We start from the raw sequence: 20,241 nt of genomic DNA, 5'->3' as shown, positions 1-20,241 counted from the left end.
CATCTAGTCAGCCATGTCGTAGTGGGATGTAGGACATGAAGCAATATATTTTGTTCTCAAATGCATTGTTTAATCCCAACATCTAATAACTGTCTCCCTCTACCTCCCTCAATCTGTCTCTTTCGCTTGCTCTCGCTCTCTTTTCCTGTCGTTCTCTCTTTCATCCTCTTTCTCTCTCTGTTTCACACTTCTCATCCTCTCTCTCTCCCATGCTTATCTTCCTAGGTATGTAAAGATATACTTGCTCCCTGATAAATCTCCCCAGAGTAAACAGAAGACAAGTCTCAAAAAGAACACAGTGGACCCATCCTTCTATGAAATCTTAATGTGTAGATTGTCCAGTGATCACTATCGTGAGCTATAGTTTGGAGGAAATGGCGTTTAGATTGATAGGAGATGTTGTACAGTTTCTGGGGGAAAACAAAAAATAAAAGACAAATGACATCTTCCTATTACCTTTACTGTGTATGTGTGTAGTTTTTGTAACTGCTTGCCAAAGTATCTGTGTGAGATCAATGGATCCTTACATTATGTGAAAGGTGCATCTAGTCAGCCATGTCGTAGTGGGATGTAGGACATGAAGCAATATATTTTGTTCTCAAATGCATTGTTTAATCCCAACATCTAATAACTGTCTCCCTCTACCTCCCTCAATCTGTCTCTTTCGCTTGCTCTCGCTCTCTTTTCCTGTCGTTCTCTCTTTCATCCTCTTTCTCTCTCTGTTTCACACTTCTCATCCTCTCTCTCTCCCATGCTTATCTTCCTAGGTATGTAAAGATATACTTGCTCCCTGATAAATCTCCCCAGAGTAAACAGAAGACAAGTCTCAAAAAGAACACAGTGGACCCATCCTTCTATGAAATCTTAAAGGTACACATCCAGAGTTGGATTATGTGAATACTTTCTTAGATAGATCGGTTGAATGACAAAATCCTATTTCTAAGTAATGACCTGAACCTCAATCAGTGAAGTCGAAATTTGTTTTATGAAACCACCACTTTGGCCATCACATTTATTTGTTCTTTAGCTCGAAACTTTGGTCACTTTCTGCCACGTCAATGTATAAGAGAAGGTCAAGTGATTCTGTTGCCAGTTTAATCATGGATGTAACACACTAGACATATAATTCATCATCTGCCACATAATTTGTAGAGATTAACTGGTCACTTGTCAGTCAGTGATTGCTTTATGCAGACGTTAACACGGTGCTAAGTAGGTGAAACCTCTTGACCGGAATGTATTTATGTGTATAATAGTTACTTAATATGGTATTAATTCTGCCATAGAATGTACCCTATTATAGCCCAAACTGTGCATTTTCCCACCACATAATTTGGTCAACACTGACAGATAATTCGGTCCTCCATTACCTCATAATTTGAGTGGCCCTGGTTGTAGATCACTTAAAGAGCGTGTTATATGTCTGCTGACTCTACCCATGCCTCTGAGAGTCCCATGAAAAAAGAAGGACTGGGGAAGTCGAGTTTCACCAGGTTTTTCTCCCCCCATGTCGCAGGATGGAGCCAGTTTGTGCACGTCTCCATAGTAACTGCATGAGTTCCCCATTCCAAGGGTGAGAAGCCTTGTTGAGGTCAGAGGGGCTGGAAAGGTTTTGTCTTCCACTCCTGGTGTTCTTTGTCCCCTCTGGCTCACTTCAGCAGACAAAGTGAAGGAAATCTTGAATCCAGGGTGAAGGCGTGTGGTTCCACCATCAAGGAGCCATTATCTTCCGAGCCCCAAATCGAGGCTATAGATCAAAAGATAGCACTGTTACCCCTAGTTCCCAAGTTGGTCAGAGTGTGGGCATCATGCACCATCAGTGTTAGGAGCCTCCCTGACCATCAAATATCAAGGTGAGAGGAGACCCCAACATCATCTGTCGGCCATGTAAGCCAGCGACGGGGCAGTGGCCTGCTCATGGAGCAACATGTACTTCTTCTGCACCAGACCTGCCAGGAATACTCCAATTTAGGTTCAAGGTAGCTCCTGCTTATTCCTTTCAGGAAGGGACCCATAAGCTTTTCAAGGTAGTGGTCTGCGTAGGTTGTCTCTATACTTCACACCTCAACTTAATTTTCAACATGTGGAAATGGCATTGAGTGTTCCAGAATGATCCTCCTTGCTATGTCACCCTACTGACATCACCAAAACACTGGTCTTCCCAGAAGACAGGTGCTCCCTGTGGTAAACTTGGTAACCACTGTTCCCAGCTTCTCTTTTTTCACAAAGATACGCTGTCTCTTCTGTAGAAACATCCTCTCCCACGCAGTCTAAACAACGCAGTGCCATTACAACGCAGGCACTACAACGAACACGTCGTTACCACGCGTTCCTTCAGCACACAAGTCATTACAACGACTTGCTTTAGGGAACGCGTTGTTGGACAGTTGTTGGATTTGAAGTCCAAAACTTTCCCTACTGTTTCCCAGACTGGAGTTGGAATTGTAAATTATACTATTGCAAAGTCCAGCGCTTCCCTAAGGAAAGTTGTTGTAATGACTTGTGTGCTAAAGGAACGCATGCTAATGAAGCGTTTGTTGTAATGCCCACATTGTAAAGGCATGCGTGGGTCCATCATACAACCTCTCCTCTGACATTCTGGGAATAGTAGAGCCTAAAGGGTCAAACATTCATGTTTTTTCTGCTCTTCAGGTTGCAGGCAGGGGACCAGGTTTCTTCATACACAATCTGTGCCACTAATGCCTGCAGCCATGCATCTTCAAGGTATTCAATTCTACTTAAACAAAATGCCTGTAAGAATATTATGTTTTCCCCACCACTGTAGGTGAGATCCCAAAGGAAAGCTCTGTTGCCCCTCAAAAGGGGGAACAGACAGTCCATCCCGGTGGCACAACATCCGATCTCTGAGGAAGAACTAGAGCTCTTGCTTAAAAACTTTGACTTTTAAAGGAGTTACTGTGCTCAAATTGTGATTACTGCGTTTCCCTGACCTTGGCTTTCACCCCTGCCATCTTCAGGAGACCAGCAAGCAATCTCTCACTAGAGACACTGCATGGTTGTCAATCCTCACAAGAAGCACCTCAAACCTCTCATCACCCATTCTTTTGAAAGTGCTGCTTCACTATCTTCCAACCAGTACACATTCTTAACATCTCACCCAGCAGAAACTTTTTTTGGGATCTCTAGGGATCAATTAGACTTGCATTCCTGTGTGATATAATCATAAACCTCAGACAATCTATAAATCACTGGACCTTCTGTGGCACTCCACAAGTTGCTTTTTGCTTAGTCTGTTTCTTCCAGGCACAGGAAATATTCCTGTGCTGTATTGTTTATTTTTTGCTTAGTATGTGTGTTGCACTTTGTTGGCCAGTGTCCCGCTCAATCTCACATAAATCATTTTGCTTGCTTACTGAACCTGTAGGCGACATGCGCTCACCTACATTCATACACACATCTCAACTGCAGACACTTGCAGTGCATCCTGTCTTTCTAGGCTGAACTCAGGTTGCCTCCTTTTCACTAGGCTAGTCAAGCTCAGGCAGGACTGAGCAAAGGAAATGCATGATCACTAGACCGCACCTCAAGGTAGTACCAATCACTAGCACATTTCTTTTCTTACTGGAAGCCCCACTGATATAGCAATGGCTCTGAGAGTCAGTAAAGGTGGGCCAAGATTGACTATATGGATCACAGTAAAGTAGACCATGTTTTAGACGGTTGTATGACATAATTTCGACAGACAGAAAATCGACCTACAAATATATCGCAACAAAAATATCGATGTCAAGAATATCGACATCCTATCTACAACATGGTAAGTACAAAAATATCGAAAATTAAATATCGATGCCAAAAATATCGTTATTAAAAATATTGTTTTTCTTTTACTTTAAAAATATATGTAAAATAAACCAAATTATACTTAGAAATTAAATAAACATAATTAAATATATTGTATAATATTTAAAATGTATAATTAATATATATAATTTAATAAAACTTTAATTAAACATATACATATAATATATAATATATATACTTACTTAATAATTAATTTTAATAATAATTTCTGTAACGTATAAATTATTAAATGTTTTTAAAAATTACCAATACATCTATACACATAAAACAATAACATTAATAAATATTTAATAATTACATATAGCAAATAATAATCAATATTTTTAATGTGAATAATTTTTATTATTAATGATATATTACAATAGCAAAAATAATACAAAACATATTAAATATCAGACACAATAAAACTACTAGTCCAACCCCAACAAAAACAACAGTAAGGAAAATGTTGGATACCGTAGGGGTAAAAATGACTATTCCAACTCCAAAGAGTGCAACAGTAGGGAAAGCGTTGGATAGCATAGGGTTAAAATTACTATTCCAACTCCAGAGAGTGCAATAGTAGGGAAAGCGTTGGATAGCGTAAAGGTAAAAATTACTATTCCCACTCCAGAGAGTGCAACAGTAGGGAAAACGTTGGATAGCGTAGGGGTAAAAATGACTATTCCAACTCCAAAGAGTGCAACAGTAGGGAAAGCGTTGGATAGCGTAGGGGTAACAATTACTATTCCAACTCCAGAGAGTGCAATAGTAGGGAAAGCGTTGGATAGCGTAAGGGTAAAAATTACTATTCCCATTCCAGAGAGTGCAACAGTAGGGAAAGTGTTGGATAGCGTAGGGAAAAAAATTACTATTCCAACTACAGAGAATGCAACAGTAGGGAAACCACTGGATAGCATAGTGGTAAAAATTACTATTCCCACTCCAGTGAGTCCAACAGTAGGGAAAGCGTTGGATAGCGTAGGGGTAAAAATTACTATTCCCACTCCAGAGAGTGCAACAGTAGTGAAAACGCTGGATAGCTTAGGAGTAAAAATTACTATTCCCACTCCAATGAGTGCAACAGTAGGGAAAACATTGCATAGCATAGGGGTAAAAATTACTATTCCCACACCAGAGAGTGCAACAGCAGTGAAAACGCTGGATAGCGTAGGGGTAAAAATTACTATTCCAACTCCAGAGAGTGCAACAGTAGGGAAAGCGTTGGATAGCGTAGGGGTACAAATTACTATTCCCACTCCAGTAAGTGAAACAGTAGGGAAAGTGCTGGATAGCGTAGGGGTAAAAATTACTAATCCAACTCCAAAGAGTGCAACAGTAGGGAAAGCGTTGGATAGCGTAGGGGTAAAAATTACTATTCCAACTCCAGAGAGTGCAATAGTAGGGAAAGCGTTGGATAGCGTAAGGGTAAAAATTACTATTCCCACTCCAGAGAGTGCAACAGTAGGGAAAGTGTTGGATAGCGTAGGGAAAAAAATTACTATTCCAACTCCAGAGAGTGCAATAGTAGGGAAAACGTTGGATAGCGTAGGAGTAAAAATTACTATTCCCACTCCAGTGAGTCCAACAGTAGGGAAAGCGTTGGATAGCGTAGGGGTAAAAATTACTATTCCCACTCCAGAGAGTGCAACAGTAGTGAAAACGCTGGATAGCGTAGGGGTACAAATTACTATTCCCACTCCAGTAACTGAAACAGTAGGGAAAGCGCTGGATAGCGTAGGGGTAAAAATTACTATTCCCACTCCAGTAAGTGAAACAGTAGGGAAAGCGCTGGATAGCGTAGGGGTAAAAATTACTGTTCCAACTCCAGAGAGTGCAACAGTAGGAAAAGTGCTGGATAGTGTAGGGGTAAACATTACTATTCCAACTCCAGAGAGTGCAACAGTAGGGAAAGCGTTGGAGAGCGTAGGGGTACAAATTACTATTCCCACTCCAGTAAGTGAAACAGTAGGGAAAGCGCTGGATAGCGTAGGGGTAAAAATTACTATTCCAACTCCAAAGAGTGCAACAGTAGGGAAAGCGCTGGATAGCGTAGGGGTAAAAATTACTATTCCAACTCCCAAGAGTGCAATAGTAGGGAAAGCGTTGGATAGCGTAAGGGTAAAAATTACTATTCCCACTCCAGAGAGTGCAACAGTAGGGAAAGTGTTGGATAGCGTAGGGAAAAAAATTACTATTCCAACTCCAGAGAGTGCAATAGTAGGGAAAACGTTGGATAGCGTAGGAGTAAAAATTACTATTCCCACTCCAGTGAGTCCAACAGTAGGGAAAGCGTTGGATAGCGTAGGGGTAAAAATTACTATTCCCACTCCAGAGAGTGCAACAGTAGTGAAAACGCTGTATAGCGTAGGGGTACAAATTAATATTCCCACTCCAGTAAGTGAAACAGTAGGGAAAGCGCTGGATAGCGTAGGGGTAAAAATTACTATTCCAACTCCAGAGAGTGCAACAGTAGGAAAAGCGCTGGATAGCGTAGGGGTAAAAATTACTATTCCTACTCCAGATAGTAAAACAGTTGGGAAAGCACTGGATAGCATAGGGATTCTATAAACATAATAACCAATTAAATAATTAGTTATAAAAAAATAGCATATTAATAATTAATTTACAAAATATTAATTCTTAAATACCAATTATTTAAAATAAATATTTATATAAATAACTTTAAATTACATCCCACACTATTCCCCCTTTAACACACAACACACTACACATACAAAATACACAATACATTTAAATATCAGTTTCTCTATTATTTACAATTAATAATACATTCTTTATAATTAATATACTTATTATTTACTAATTTATACATATTAACTACCAAATTACAATTATTCACAAATTAATTATTAATTAACAATACATTAATTAGCAATAACAACAAATAACATGAAATAATAAATTATTTATATTTACTATATTTAACGTACTAATACCAATTAATTACCAATTAATAATTAATTAACAATTAATTCTTATTAATTACAAATAAATAAAAATTATCAGTAATTATTTGAATTTAATTACATCCCACCCTATTCCCCTATAAACCCACAACCCACTGCACATAAAAATTCACATAATTAATTTAATCATCAATTAATCACTTAATAAAATTAAATCACCAATTAATTAGTAATTAACAATTAATTAATTAACAATACCAATAAATAAATATTAATATTAAACTAATTATAACTTATATAATTAACCAATTAATAAAATTAATTTACAATTAATAATTAATTAACAATTAATTAATCAATTAATATATTTAATTTACAATTAGTAATTAATTAACAATTAATTAATCATAAATACCAATTAAACAATACATATTAATTAATTAATTATAATTAAATTACTTCCCACCCTATTCCCCCATAAACCCACAACCCGCTCTGATACTAAAACGCTAAATTATATTTTAAATAATTATTAATCTCTAAACATTTATTTTTAAATGTATTAAAATACATTACAATAATCTTTAACATACAAATAAAATACATATTAAAATACATTACACTAATAAAATATCGATATTATTGACATCGAAATTTTTCATTACGATATTACTTACATCTATATTAATGACTTCGATATTATTAACTTCGATAATACTTACCTTGGGGTCGATATTCTGTCCATCGATATTCTTGACTTCGATATTTTTTACCTACGATATTAACAACTCGATATACTTGTAGGTCGACATTTAAAACTCGATATTTAGACTAACCACGTTTTAGACATGAGAGGCATCTCAGCATGAAGTTTTAGGACCCAATTTCTGCAAACACTAGAAGCCCTCACGTATGTGGTTGCCACTTATCAGGAATTCAGACAGCAGAGACTCTTAATACCAGTCATAGATTCCGAGAAGCTGGCAAACCTCTTTTGCGTGGAAGCTGGAAGTTGTCGTACATACCCAGGTTGTAGACATAGGAAGATTCATTACCACTTATAGAGCATCAAGTCTATCTTTATTTAATTCTCTACATAAACAGAACCATGGAGAATTTCTATAATCATTATTATGCCTGTGTGGTGAGAGTTTTTTTTTTTTACGTATCTGGATCAGTCAAATAATTTTAATTGGGTTTTTGATATCCTCTCGTCCAAACGTTCATCATTGAATTTTTGTATAGTGTCTATTGGGAAGTATGTTATGACGGAATGCATAAAAGTAGATATATTTTTATTTTATGTATGTTCATTTCATGATTGAAACATTTGTACAAGGTAAACATCGATTTATAATTGTATCTGCAGACAATGTTCATTCTTATATTTCTCAATTTTCTCAATTCAACCTATTTAGCTATATCACTCATGTTGTGCACAAAACTCATCTAAACTTGTTCAATCTACCAGGACTCCAGCCCCAGTTCAAAGATCATGTTTGGAGCACACCACTCTTGCATCGCACCACATGCAACAAAACATGGCTACAGCTGCCTTTTAACGGACTTTCAGTTGCAGCCTCCGTCAGAGTTTGAGTGGTCTTAACTTACTTTTTATTGTATTATTTTGGTAGAACATTGTCCTTTCACACCAAACAATAGATTCTGACCAGTGGTCATGAGGTGCTTTCTGTCAGTGCACAACTAAGTGAAGGGTAGCACACATACCGCAACATTTGCCACATTGAGGGACAACATGCAGCCCATAAACACACAAACCTCTAAATTGTCATTGTGCATGCACAATACCCATAATATATAATTTCACTAGGAGAAACTTGAACACATGCCTATCCCTAAGATGCTCATTCAAGCTTTACCAGTAACAGGGATGCCTTTCCTCCGGTGTGGTGACCACAACAGAGACCACATTCTCTCGCCCTATTTCACTCTCTCTGTCATCCTGTCTGTCTGTCTGGTGTTGATAGGGACTGTGCTAATTCAGTTAACAGCCTGTGGAATAACGTAGCCCATTGGGGAATGTCTTGTGTTTATTATCAGTTGTAACCAATTTCCTGCGATCTTACAGTACAGTATCGATTATTGCTTGCTGGAGACTCGAATGCTGCAGATCTCGGTGTGGCACGCGGGGACGCTGAGGCGCAAAGTCTTCCTTGGAGAGGTGCTGATCCCGCTCGAGTCTTGGGACTTTGAAGACAATTCCTCACAGTCATTCAGCTGGTACCAGCTGAAAGCACAGGCAAGTGCAAAACACAGGTTCTTTTTTTCTCCGATAATTTGACTTTCACCCAGCCACCTGCATACTTATATATTGAAATGATGTGTAGCTTGGCAATAAACATCACTTGCTTGTCGTTCTTACTGAACTTAACTACTTGTTAAAAACCCAGAAGCATGTATGTTTATACCATTAGACAGCATTGCTTCTTTCTCATTCCGAAGACAGCATTTAGTGCAGTACCTTTATTCACCTGTTTTTAAAGAGATTTTATTTTATTTTTGTTTTATTTGGGGGATTTTTTTTGTAAATTCCTTGTTTCTTTGCCTTTTAAATTTGGTTGGACTTCAATAAATGGTGTTCATTGAAGATCTTAATGAACGCACACAACACATGCCGTAACTCACTGTGTCCACCATGTTGTTTTTCTGTTAACTGTTTTTGTGTGTCTGTGCTATTGAAAAACTGGTGTTCTGTGCATAGCAGATGCCATGAATTGACTTATGTATGTTCATAACTATAACTGGTGAATTTCAGTAGCTGTACACATTTGAGCCAGAAGGTTTGCATAGGGAGTCGGTCGCAGCTGAATCGTACAGGTCTATGGCCCGTGTTTTTGACCAACGTATTACGATGTCAGATTGGACAGCCTTTCCGAATTGGTATGTCTGACATGAAAAGGCTGTTGTAAACTTACTTTGGGGGCCCGTAGCAAACTCCCCTTCACCCGGGGTCCTCTGGTTGAGGCCCGTGGGGGTGGGGTACCCATGGGACCCCTCTTTACAATCATGCATGGTGTGGCAGGCACCATGGGGTGCCTGCGATAGGGTGCAAGGTTTTCTACAACCACTTCTTTTTCCAATGGAAGCCTGTGTTGTCGGTCGGAACACAGGCTCCCATTGATGTCAATGGGAGTCCGACCGAACACTGACACAAGATGGCTTCAAGGCGCAAATGTTACCTTCATGAGGAACAGGAAACCAAGATCTGCTCTGAATAGCAGAAATGTTATGCAAATTTTAAGAGGTATTGCGCTATAGTCACAGATCAACCCAGCAGAGGAGTAGGTGTATAAATATTTGTATTATGAGGCAATATTGGGGCCAGGGCTACAGACAGTTCAGAGGTGGTTCTGAAGGGAGTATGTCAGGGAACAGTAGGTTAGTTTATGTCTGTGCACAATTCCCCAAATAGGTGCATTGTGTATAAATTACTACAACTTGAAATAAGTCTCTGAAGCACAATAGACAATCAATAGCCTTCAATTATCTTTTCAATGTGTCACCCCAGGGTTGGCTTTGGCTGTAAATCAGAATGGCAACCAGGCATAGTAACAGGGAGAATCTGAATCCCAAGCCCTGATCACCGTGTCATCACAGTACTGGCATAGAATACAACCCTAATTAACTCTGATTCTGCAAGATTATTGGAATGACACAAGGTCCAGACGTTAACTTTACTCTTCCTCGTAGACCACCACGAAGGCCGTCAAGTATCTTTTGCCTAACCTACTACAGAAGACCTGCAACCATTGTGCCATTGGCAGTACAGGCCGTCAGTCCAGCTGTGGTGTTATTGTCTCCACTCGAGCAGTATTTAAAAACTCCCTGTTACAAGTGACCATAGTTTGCCAACATTCCCAATAGCCACTTTTTGATCTGATCAACAAACCACAATTCTGAGCGATCCCATGGATACAATGCTCAAAGCAACTCATCCTCAGAATTGAATGACAACAAAGAGCAGTCGCTGTTGACACTTTTTGCTGTGTGGAACAATGTCATTCATTGAGCAATGCCCCATACCTGCATTGTGTATTCCAGAGCTTAATTACTACAAGTGCAGACAACTCCGAACCATACTATTACTACAGAGATATCTTGTACAAGAGAAGTGCAGGGTATTGCGAGTACCCTACCTTCTTACATGTACTGTCATTGCTAAAAAAAAGCTTCAGTCAACCACCCCAATACCATGTAGCAGTATACGTACTCCGAAGGAACAAGAGAATAAGCTCTTGAAGTTGCATATTCATATAAACCAGCAACAGGGTTCATTCAGTTCCCACCATCCCCCTATTCCTTGCTTCCTTTCCTTGTATCAAAAAAGGGGGCAAACTCAGAGCATGCATTGACTGTGGCACAGTTAGCAAAATATGGTTATTAACGCATGTTCTTCACTTTTGACCTTTGTTTTACTCAATCACAACAAGAACCTAGGTGTTTATATGTTTATATGTCAAGTCGAAAAAGTGATGGTTCTTTGCTACCACACATGGGTTTATAATTACTCCATCTGGGATTCAGACAGACACAAAAACATTGGAACCATTCTCTAATGCGAAGCCCCAACATCAATGTAGGAAGTACAACACTTTTTAACTTTCATCAACTTCTAGCAAACATTCATTGATCAGTCTCCACAACTATGGCCCTCTATCACTAGCTTATTAAGAAAAGGGGCAAGATGTTGCTGGACACCCGAGACTGACAAGGGTTTCCAACCCTTGAAACAAATATTTGTATCTGCTCGCATTGTCAACTACTTTGACCCAGTTTTGCCTTTTGTTAGCATGGGCAGAATATTTGCAGGTTGCTACAGGTGGGCTTCTGTCAGACTGAGATCCGATTGCCACACAATTTACCCACTCGCACTCATATTACAAACATTTATTCTATGCCTTAGCTGACAAAGGGTTGCGAGTCGTTAAGTTTAAGTAGCATCTTCACTATATTTTCACTGGTAGTATGGCTCAGTGAAATGATCCGAATGAAAGAGATACATGAGACAGAAACTTGAACTCAGGCAGTGGTTGTCTTGGCAGGTGCTGGGCTTCCTTATGAGTCAAGAGGACCTTGATAATATACAGATAATACATACATTTTGGACACTGAGCTAGTCATTTGTGAATCCTTGCTTGCAAGTGCCAACACAATAAAGAGGCTGAATTCATCAGAGTCACAAGTACAGTGTAGGCCTAAACATGACATAGGTGTACACAATGGCTGTGATTGAGCAACATGGCATTCTCTGTAAATGCAATATAAATATAAATTGATAAAAGGTAAAACGAGTTCACAGTACCAATAAATTGGGTGACAGTAATACTCCTCTAGGCAGTACTAACAACCAGAAGTGCAATATGAAGAGCTATATAAGAAAAAAGCAAACAAGTTATTCCCTGCTGGGGGCAAGGCACACAGTTACAGTAAACTCACACACCACTGTAAGTTGTAGTTTTAAAAATCCACCACAGTGCTTCCAGCAAGACAGCTGTGGTGAACTCAGTTTTTTAGCAAGTACATTTTTGTCATTATGTGCCATCCCAGCAAAAATAATGTAAAGCTGAGGTTTTATCCTGCTGTGAGTATTAAACCCAGTGACAGAATCGCACACCAGAGCCACCACAAATCATCAATGTAAATTAAATCTTAAGTGTTAACAACCCAGATAGAGACAGAAACCCATTGGCGTCCAGCATTGGACACAGGATGGGTTGTCTTAAAAGAAGGCTATACAACATGAATGAACCTCGAGTCTTCTATGTTTCTTTGCAAGAGAAAGCCCTCCAATGATATCATCCTTGACAGGGCACGATGGAGAGATGAAGACTATACAACTTATACAGGAGCAATTCTGGTGTTCATTGATGTCACACTTACAGAATTGTACATGGTCATCGTTGCAATATGTGGTTGAGGCAAGAGCTACCATCAGGTCACAGATGGTAACAACTACTTATCCATAGATTTTTTTTGTGTCATTACAAACTTCACATTTGGGTTAACCTGATGCTTATGGTGGTTGTCCATGTTAAGTCTTTATCCCACTGAAGGGACTGCCCAACACTTCTAAATTGGACACAGTCTTTCTACTGGTGGTAGCGCATCTCCATGGGGTACCATTTAAGGTTATCACCGATCGAGGGTCCCAGCTTATTTCTCATTACTTACATGCATTTTGGACCCTGCAAGACTTCAGTACAAGCCTTTCCTCTTTTCATCACCCCAGACTGATGACTAGGTCCAAACAATTAAATGTTATTGATATCAGTTACTGCAAGATTCAGAACCTTGGGTGTCATTATTGTGGTTTGGGTAATTTGGCTTCTAAAATGCTCCAAATTAGCTGTTTTCTCTCCTTTGTAATGATCTCTTAGTTGCCCTCATTCAATTGTTGGTTTCCATCCAATCCATCCTAATCTATTGAATGTCCAATCACAATGCAAGCAAACATTATGACTTGCACCGACATCTGGCTCCTGTAATTATGGCTGTTCTTGAGGGACATCCATGTGAAGGATAAAAATAACATTGCAACCTTTCTCAATAGATGGTACAACTTCTATGAAATCATCAGAACACTCATAATCAAACTGACTCTACCTCTTTCTCTCTATTAATTCATGTTATCGTCCATATGTCATTGGTTAATCCAGTTCATAAATACCCTAGACTTGCAGCAACTCCTCTGCTGTTAGTGCTGAATGAACATCCTGAATACAGGGTGTAAGATGGTGTAAGATATTCTAGGTTTGGTGAGGGTGAGGTGATGAGTGAAATACCTGGTGGCCTCAAATAGTTTCAGTGCTCTAGGACAGAACATGGAAACCAGTTAGCCACATCCATGAACCTAACCAGGAACATCAATTGCTTCCAGACTGTTTCATCCTGACCTTCTCGTGGACCAGTCAGGATGGGGCTGTTAGAAAGACATTCACCAGGGGTTGTGCTATTGATTGTCTTGCTGCATTGATCCTGTGAAAACACCCTTTCTCACAAAATTACCTCAAACCCCTCAGGAGCAGTAGCCATCTTAGTTACTCTTTCTGCAATGTGGTCTTGTTAATTTGCATGTTTTGAGGGGAATGGCAGCTTCATCCTGTGATCTTTTCTATACATTCAGTGAACATGATCACCTACAGTTTACATTCCCCAATCCGTGATCATCTTCCCTTCCAGCCAGCATCTTGCTATCTTTCCCTCAATTAATGCCACTAAAAAACACTAAATCTGCCAGGAAGATGAAAAGCAAGTTAGTACACTTTCAGAGTGACACCCTTGATGTCATTATACACCGTCAAATTAACTGGGTCATAGGCTTCACACCAAAGTCACGATCCTGACCTTGTAGAAAGAAAGAGTACGCCTGATAGAACTAAAACAAAGAATAGAGAGTGACTGTCCACAATTTTGTTGCAGTCTGGGTGCTGAATGGGGTTTTTTAAACTGTTGTGCAGGAGAGAACCTCTTTCAGAACGCGAACCCTCACTCACCCGAAGGTGACATTCTTCATCATTGCGTTCCCTCCATGAAGAATGTCACCTTCAGGTGCATGGGGGTTCTTGTCCTGAAAGAGTTCTCCCCTGCACAACAGTGGAAAGACCCTGTTCAACACCCAGACTGCAACAAGATTGTGGACAGCCACTCTCTTTTCTTTGTTGCAGTTCAACCAGCCGTACTCTTTGTGAGATTCATACATAGACAGGGAGCAGTACGGTTTTTGGTTTAGGGCCTCTCTCGCAAGATCCTGTCTGTGTTTATGATGCTTGTTAAAAGAAAGGCAGGGCTCAGAGAGCATTAGCTTTCTGCTTTTACAGCACTTCCTAGAACTTGAAAACCCCATCCTGTGACGTAACAGACACATGTAGCGAGAAGGGGAAGGCATTCACAATTTGAGAATCTATTAACAGTTAATTAGAAGCTGATCCCTCACAATCTTGATGCCCGCAAGTAAAAAGCTTGGGGACAAAAAATCGTAGTGGATAAGAGCAATTGAGAGCACATATAGTACAATAAGAACTTTTGCATACACAGAACTCAGGCAAGAAATGTTGTTGATTAGAGGCTGTCTTGACCCTGTTCCTTATGGGAACAGTCCAGCTCGAACTGCCAAGTCAGGTCCTCCCTGGACCGGAAACAAGCATCCTGGGACCGGTTTCAGGGCATCACCCTTCATCACAAGGAACAGGGTCAAGACTGATTTGCATATGGCTAGGTCCAAACTGGGGTGGTGTGGTGAGCAAAAGAATGATGGATTAAACCCAGATCCTTGTGACTGGGGGTGGATGTTTGCATTTTCCGGCATTCCGTCAATCAACTGTTTCTTTTGCTTATGTGCAAAATTATAGCACAGGAACAACTCAAACGTTTTCGATAGTTCTGTTTTTCGTAGAAACACACACCCTACAGCGGCTGACCTAATGTTCAGCACCTCAATCCCTCTTTATAACCAATTAGTGTCCTGTGCATTCGCTTCCAGAGCCTGCCGCAGGTAGGCTCTACTGAGGTCCAGAAAAAAAGATTCTCATGAGACATTAACCCCTTGCATGCCCGCCCCTTTCCCCGCCCAGTGCCGCGCTTTGCATTAGCGGGCGGAGTTCATGACGAGCTGGACTCGTCATGGGCACAGCGCCACCGCAGCCCATGACGAGTCCAGCTCGTCATGGGCACTGAAGGGGTTAAGGTGCACCAGGAATGGAGTCAGAGTCATCCAAGGAAGTCCAGCAGTTTCCTTTATTTGTTTCAATATTTTTAAATGGCCTTCAGCCAACGCGTGTCGTTCCTATGGAGGAACTTCATCAGGGCTGAAACAATCACACAAGACATAACATAAGTCGTCACAAGAAACATCCACAATAATAACCTGAATACTGTTCAAGGACAATTTAAAAACACCAAAGGTACAATGAATGACGCACATAGACTAATCACTAAAACATACGATAATGTTATAAGACGGCCCACCTAAAGAAAGCAAAATAAGCATATACTGTACAAATATACATATAACCACTGGTATATCATTTGAATATTCCATGAGTGTTCAATCCTATATAGTATTATATATATATATACATATATATATATATATATATATATATATATATATATATATTCACTGAAAAAACCATAGGTTTCAGGGGTGTTATAGTTAGCTGGACTTTTCACTCGTACAAAACCATTGAAATTCCCCCCGTTATAGTTAGTTCAGCTAAGTATAACTCGCGCGCCCGCAATGCACTGCTGATGGCGTCACATATTACATCACTCATGACATGGTCAGTGACATCACTCATGACATCACTGATGACATCTCAAATGACATCACTGATGACATCATCTTTGTGATAGAGTGGCAGACCTCCTCTCCCCCTAATATAACCTTTGATACACACATTCAAAAATAGAAACTAAAAATTTCAAAACAATGGACATACCAATATCAGTTACAACAACCTATTCAGTAATTCTAAGATCCACATACACATCCACTCAGTCCTATAAAGTCACTCATACATGTACTCACTCATCATATGTACTCATACACCTATACATCCTGTTACACAACGCCACTCATCCATAGAGTTACTCACACACATAGTCACTCATGCTAATAAAGAATCAAACATCCATTTACTTGCATATACAGTTATACACACACCACCACACTTACTTCTACAGAAACTTACACATACTTAGTCTTTTAAACAATCATTTATAGAAACACATACTTATTCATACAGGAACTCTTTCAATCTCTCACTCTCACATATACTCACTTATATACACCAATAGTCACATATACTAGTTTAAAACATATGTAGTTACTCATAAAGACACTATTGAGACAGTCATTCACTCACTAACACACCCATGCACACACTCATCCACCCATACAGTCCTGCACACATGCTGTCTTCAACACATACAAACAGTGAGTCACTCATTCATGCACTTATGCACTACGTAATACCCTCCACCGAACCATACAGACACTCATACGGATACTCAAAAAAACAACTAATAACCTATGTAGACACTCATGTAGCTACTCACCAACCGATGCAGCCACTTATACACAAAGTGAGAGACTGATACAGATATTTACATATTTAAACGTTACTCACTAAGCCATGTATTCACTAAGATACACTTAATCAGTCAGTTATACAACCAATTTTTCAAAAACAAATCATCCATTTAGACACTTATATACCCATTTATTCTTCCATCGACCTTGAGATATACATATATAAAACATATGTAATTTTCAGAAAAACACACATTCACACTGAAAAGTCCAGCTAACTATAACGCCCCTGAAACCTATGGTTTTTTCAGTGAATATATATATATATATATATATATATATATATATATATATATTCACTGAAAAAACCATAGGTTTCACACACGTTATAGTTACGAATTAGCATTTAAAAAACCTTGCAAATTCACTTAAAAAACCATAGGTTTCACACATGTTATAGTTAGGAATTAGCATTTAAAAAACCTTGCAAATTCACTTAAAAAACCATAGGTTTCACACATGTTATAGTTAGCTGGACATTTCCCTCGTAAAAAACTTTCAGTGAATTGCTAAGGTTTTCTAAATGCTAATTCCTAACTATAACGTGCCTGAAACCTATGGTTTTTTCAGTGAATTTCAAAGGTTTTTTAAATGCTAATTTCTAACTATGCCTACAGAGATAGGACATGTGAAGAAAGAAGAAAACGCACAGAGAGAAAAAAAAGAAATGCAGAAAGAAGCAACAGAAGTCCTCAAAGACGAAGAAAAGTGCAGGAAGAAGGATAACGTGCAGAAAGAACAAACAGAAGAACAGAAAGAAGCCTTGTTGCAAAATCATCCTGTACCCTCAACTTTTTCAGACGGATACTGGTGTTAACTGAGTCTGACTAACCAGTCCTAGAGCCAGTGTTATGTTAAAAGACACTCAGAATACAATCAATCAATCAATCAGTGACACTTATAAAGCGCGCTACATACCCGTAGGGTCTCAAGGCGCTGGGGGGGGGGGAGCCGCTACTGCTCGAACAGCCAGGTCTTCAGCTTCTTCCTGAAGGAGAGGTGGTCTTGGGTCAGGCGCAGGTCGGTCGGGAGGGAGTTCCAGGTCTTGGCGGCCAGGTAGGAAAAGGACCTTCCTCCTGTAGTCGCTCTTCGGATGCGGGGGACGGCGGCGAGGGCGTGGTTGGCTGATCGGAGGTGGCGTTTGGGAGCGTAGAAGTTGATCCGGCTGTTGAGGTAGCTCGGGCCTTGGTCGTGTAGGGCTTTGTGTGCGTGGGTGAGGAGGCGGAAGGTGATTCTTTTGTTGACGGGGAGCCAGTGAAGGTCTCTCAGATGTCCGGAGATGTGGCTGGTTCGTGGGATGTCGAGGATGAGTCTGGCTGAGGCGTTCTGGATCCGCTGGAGTCTCTTCTGGAGTTTGGCGGTGGTACCGGCGTAGAGGGCGTTGCCGTAGTCCAGTCGGCTGGTGACGAGGGCCTGGGTGACGGTCTTCCTAGTCTCGGTGGGGATCCACCAGAAGATCTTCCGTAGCATGCGTAGGATGTTGAAGCATGCCGAGGAGACGTTGTTGACTTGCCTGGTCATGGAGAGGGAGGAGTCCAGGATGAAGCCCAGGTTGCGTGCATGGTCTGTCGGTTTGGGTGCGGTGCCCAGGGCGGGAGGCCACCAGGAGTCGTCCCAGGCGGAGGGAGAGGAGCCCAGGATGAGGACCTCCGTCTTGTCCGAGTTCAGTTTCAGGCGGCTGGTCGTCATCCACTCGGCTACCTCTTTCATCCCTTCGTGCAGGTTGGCTCTGGCGGCGGCGGGGTCGTTGGTCAGGGAGAGGATCAGCTGGGTGTCGTCGGCGTAGGAGATTATGCTGAGGTTGTGTTTGCGTACGATGGCCGCGAGGGGGCTCATGTAGACGTTGAAGAGGGTGGGGCTCAGAGATGATCCTTGGGGGACGCCGCAGATGACTTCGGTGGCCTCTGACTTGTACGGTGGTAGGCGGACTCTCTGTGTTCTCCCGTCGAGGAAGGAGATGATCCATTCCAGCGCCTTGTCCTGGATTCCGACGTTGCTGAGGTGCCGTACTAGGGTGCGGTGGCAGACCGTGTCGAATGCCGCGGAGAGGTCCAGGAGGATGAGGGCCGCTGTTTCTCCGTTGTCCATCAGGGCTCGGATGTCATCGGTGGCGGCGATGAGGGCGGTCTCGGTGCTGTGGTTGGCTCGGAAGCCGGACTGTGAGGGGTCGAGGGATCCGTTCGTCTCGAGGAAAGCGGCCATCTGCTTGTTGACGGTCTTCTCGATGACTTTGGCTGGAAACGGGAGGAGCGAGATGGGGCGGTAATTCTTGAGGTCGGTGGGGTCCGCTGTTGGTTTCTTGAGTAGAGCGCTGAGTTCGGCGTGTTTCCAGCTCTCGGGGAAGATGGTGGTGTCGAAGGATGTGTTGATGATGTCACGCAGGTGGGGTGCGATGACAGCGTCGGCCTTGTTGAAGACGTGGTGAGGGCAGGGGTCGGTCGGTGATCCGGAGTGGATGGAGTTCATCGTGCGGATGGTGTCTTCGGTGCTGATCGGGGTCCAGGCGTGGAGGGTGGTGGTGGGGGGTGGTTGTTCGGTCATGGTGTGCGTTGGTTGGTTGTTGAAGCTGTTGTGTATGTCCGTGATCTTGTTGTGGAAGTATGAAGCCAGGGAGTTGCAGAGGTCTTGCGATGGGGTGATGTCGTTGTTTCCTGCGCTGGGGTTGGAAAGCTCTTTGACGATGTTGAAGAGTTCCTTGCAGTTGTGTGCGTTGTTGTCCAACCGGTCCTTGAATGCTGTTTTCTTGGCGGCGCGGATCAGCTGGTGGTGTTTCCGGGTGGCAAGTTTGAAGGAGGTCCTGTTGTCCGGTGTCGGTTCCCTTCTCCAGACTTTCTCGAGGGCTCGGCAGTTCTTCTTGGAGCTCTTGAGTTCGTCGGTGAACCATGGGGCTTTCTTGCTGCCGGGTCTGCTGGGCGGGGTCCTCAGTGGGGCGAGTTCGTCCGCGCAGTTGCTGATCCACTTCGTGAGGTTGTCGGCGGCCTGGCTGGGGTTCGCTGAGCTGGCAGGAGGGTGCTGGCTCAGGGAGGTGGCGAGCTGGTCTGCTGTGATCTTGTTCCAGCTTCTGCGGGCGGCCTGTTGCTGGTGGTGGTGGGTCGTTGTTTTCTTGAAGGTGAAGTGGACGCAGCTGTGGTCCGTCCATTGAAGCTCTGTGGCGTGGCTGAAGTCGATGTCCTTGCTGGATGAGAAGACAGCGTCGAGTGTGTGTCCGGCGAGGTGGGTGGGGGTGGACACCAGTTGCTTGAGTCCCAGGTTGGCGAGGTTGTCGAGCAGGGTGCTGGTGTTGCGGTCGTTGTTGTTCTCCAGATGGAAGTTGAGGTCTCCCAGGAGGATGTAGTCAGCGGAGGGGAGGGCATGCGGGCTGACGAAGTCGGCGATGTCCTCGCTGAATTGTGTGCG

General features: G+C 41.8%; 1 protein-coding gene across 1 annotated transcript in view; it reads left to right on the top strand.

Annotated features, from left to right (window-relative positions):
• Window positions 1–20,241, top strand: part of SYTL3 (synaptotagmin like 3) — a 523,043-nt gene that overhangs the window by 383,641 nt on the left and 119,161 nt on the right. The window contains exons 11-12 of the mRNA XM_085612149.1: window positions 768–870; window positions 8,824–8,994. Of these exons, the coding sequence (XP_085468275.1) occupies window positions 768–870; window positions 8,824–8,994 (274 nt within the window). The remainder of the gene's footprint in view (window positions 1–767; window positions 871–8,823; window positions 8,995–20,241) is intronic.

The sequence above is a fragment of the Triturus cristatus genome, chromosome 6, assembly GCF_964204655.1.
Source record: "Triturus cristatus chromosome 6, aTriCri1.1, whole genome shotgun sequence".
NCBI classification, from domain to species: Eukaryota; Metazoa; Chordata; class Amphibia; order Caudata; family Salamandridae; genus Triturus; species Triturus cristatus.
The sequence above is the reverse complement of the archived record's forward strand: the minus strand, read 5'-3'. Positions and strand labels throughout refer to the sequence as shown.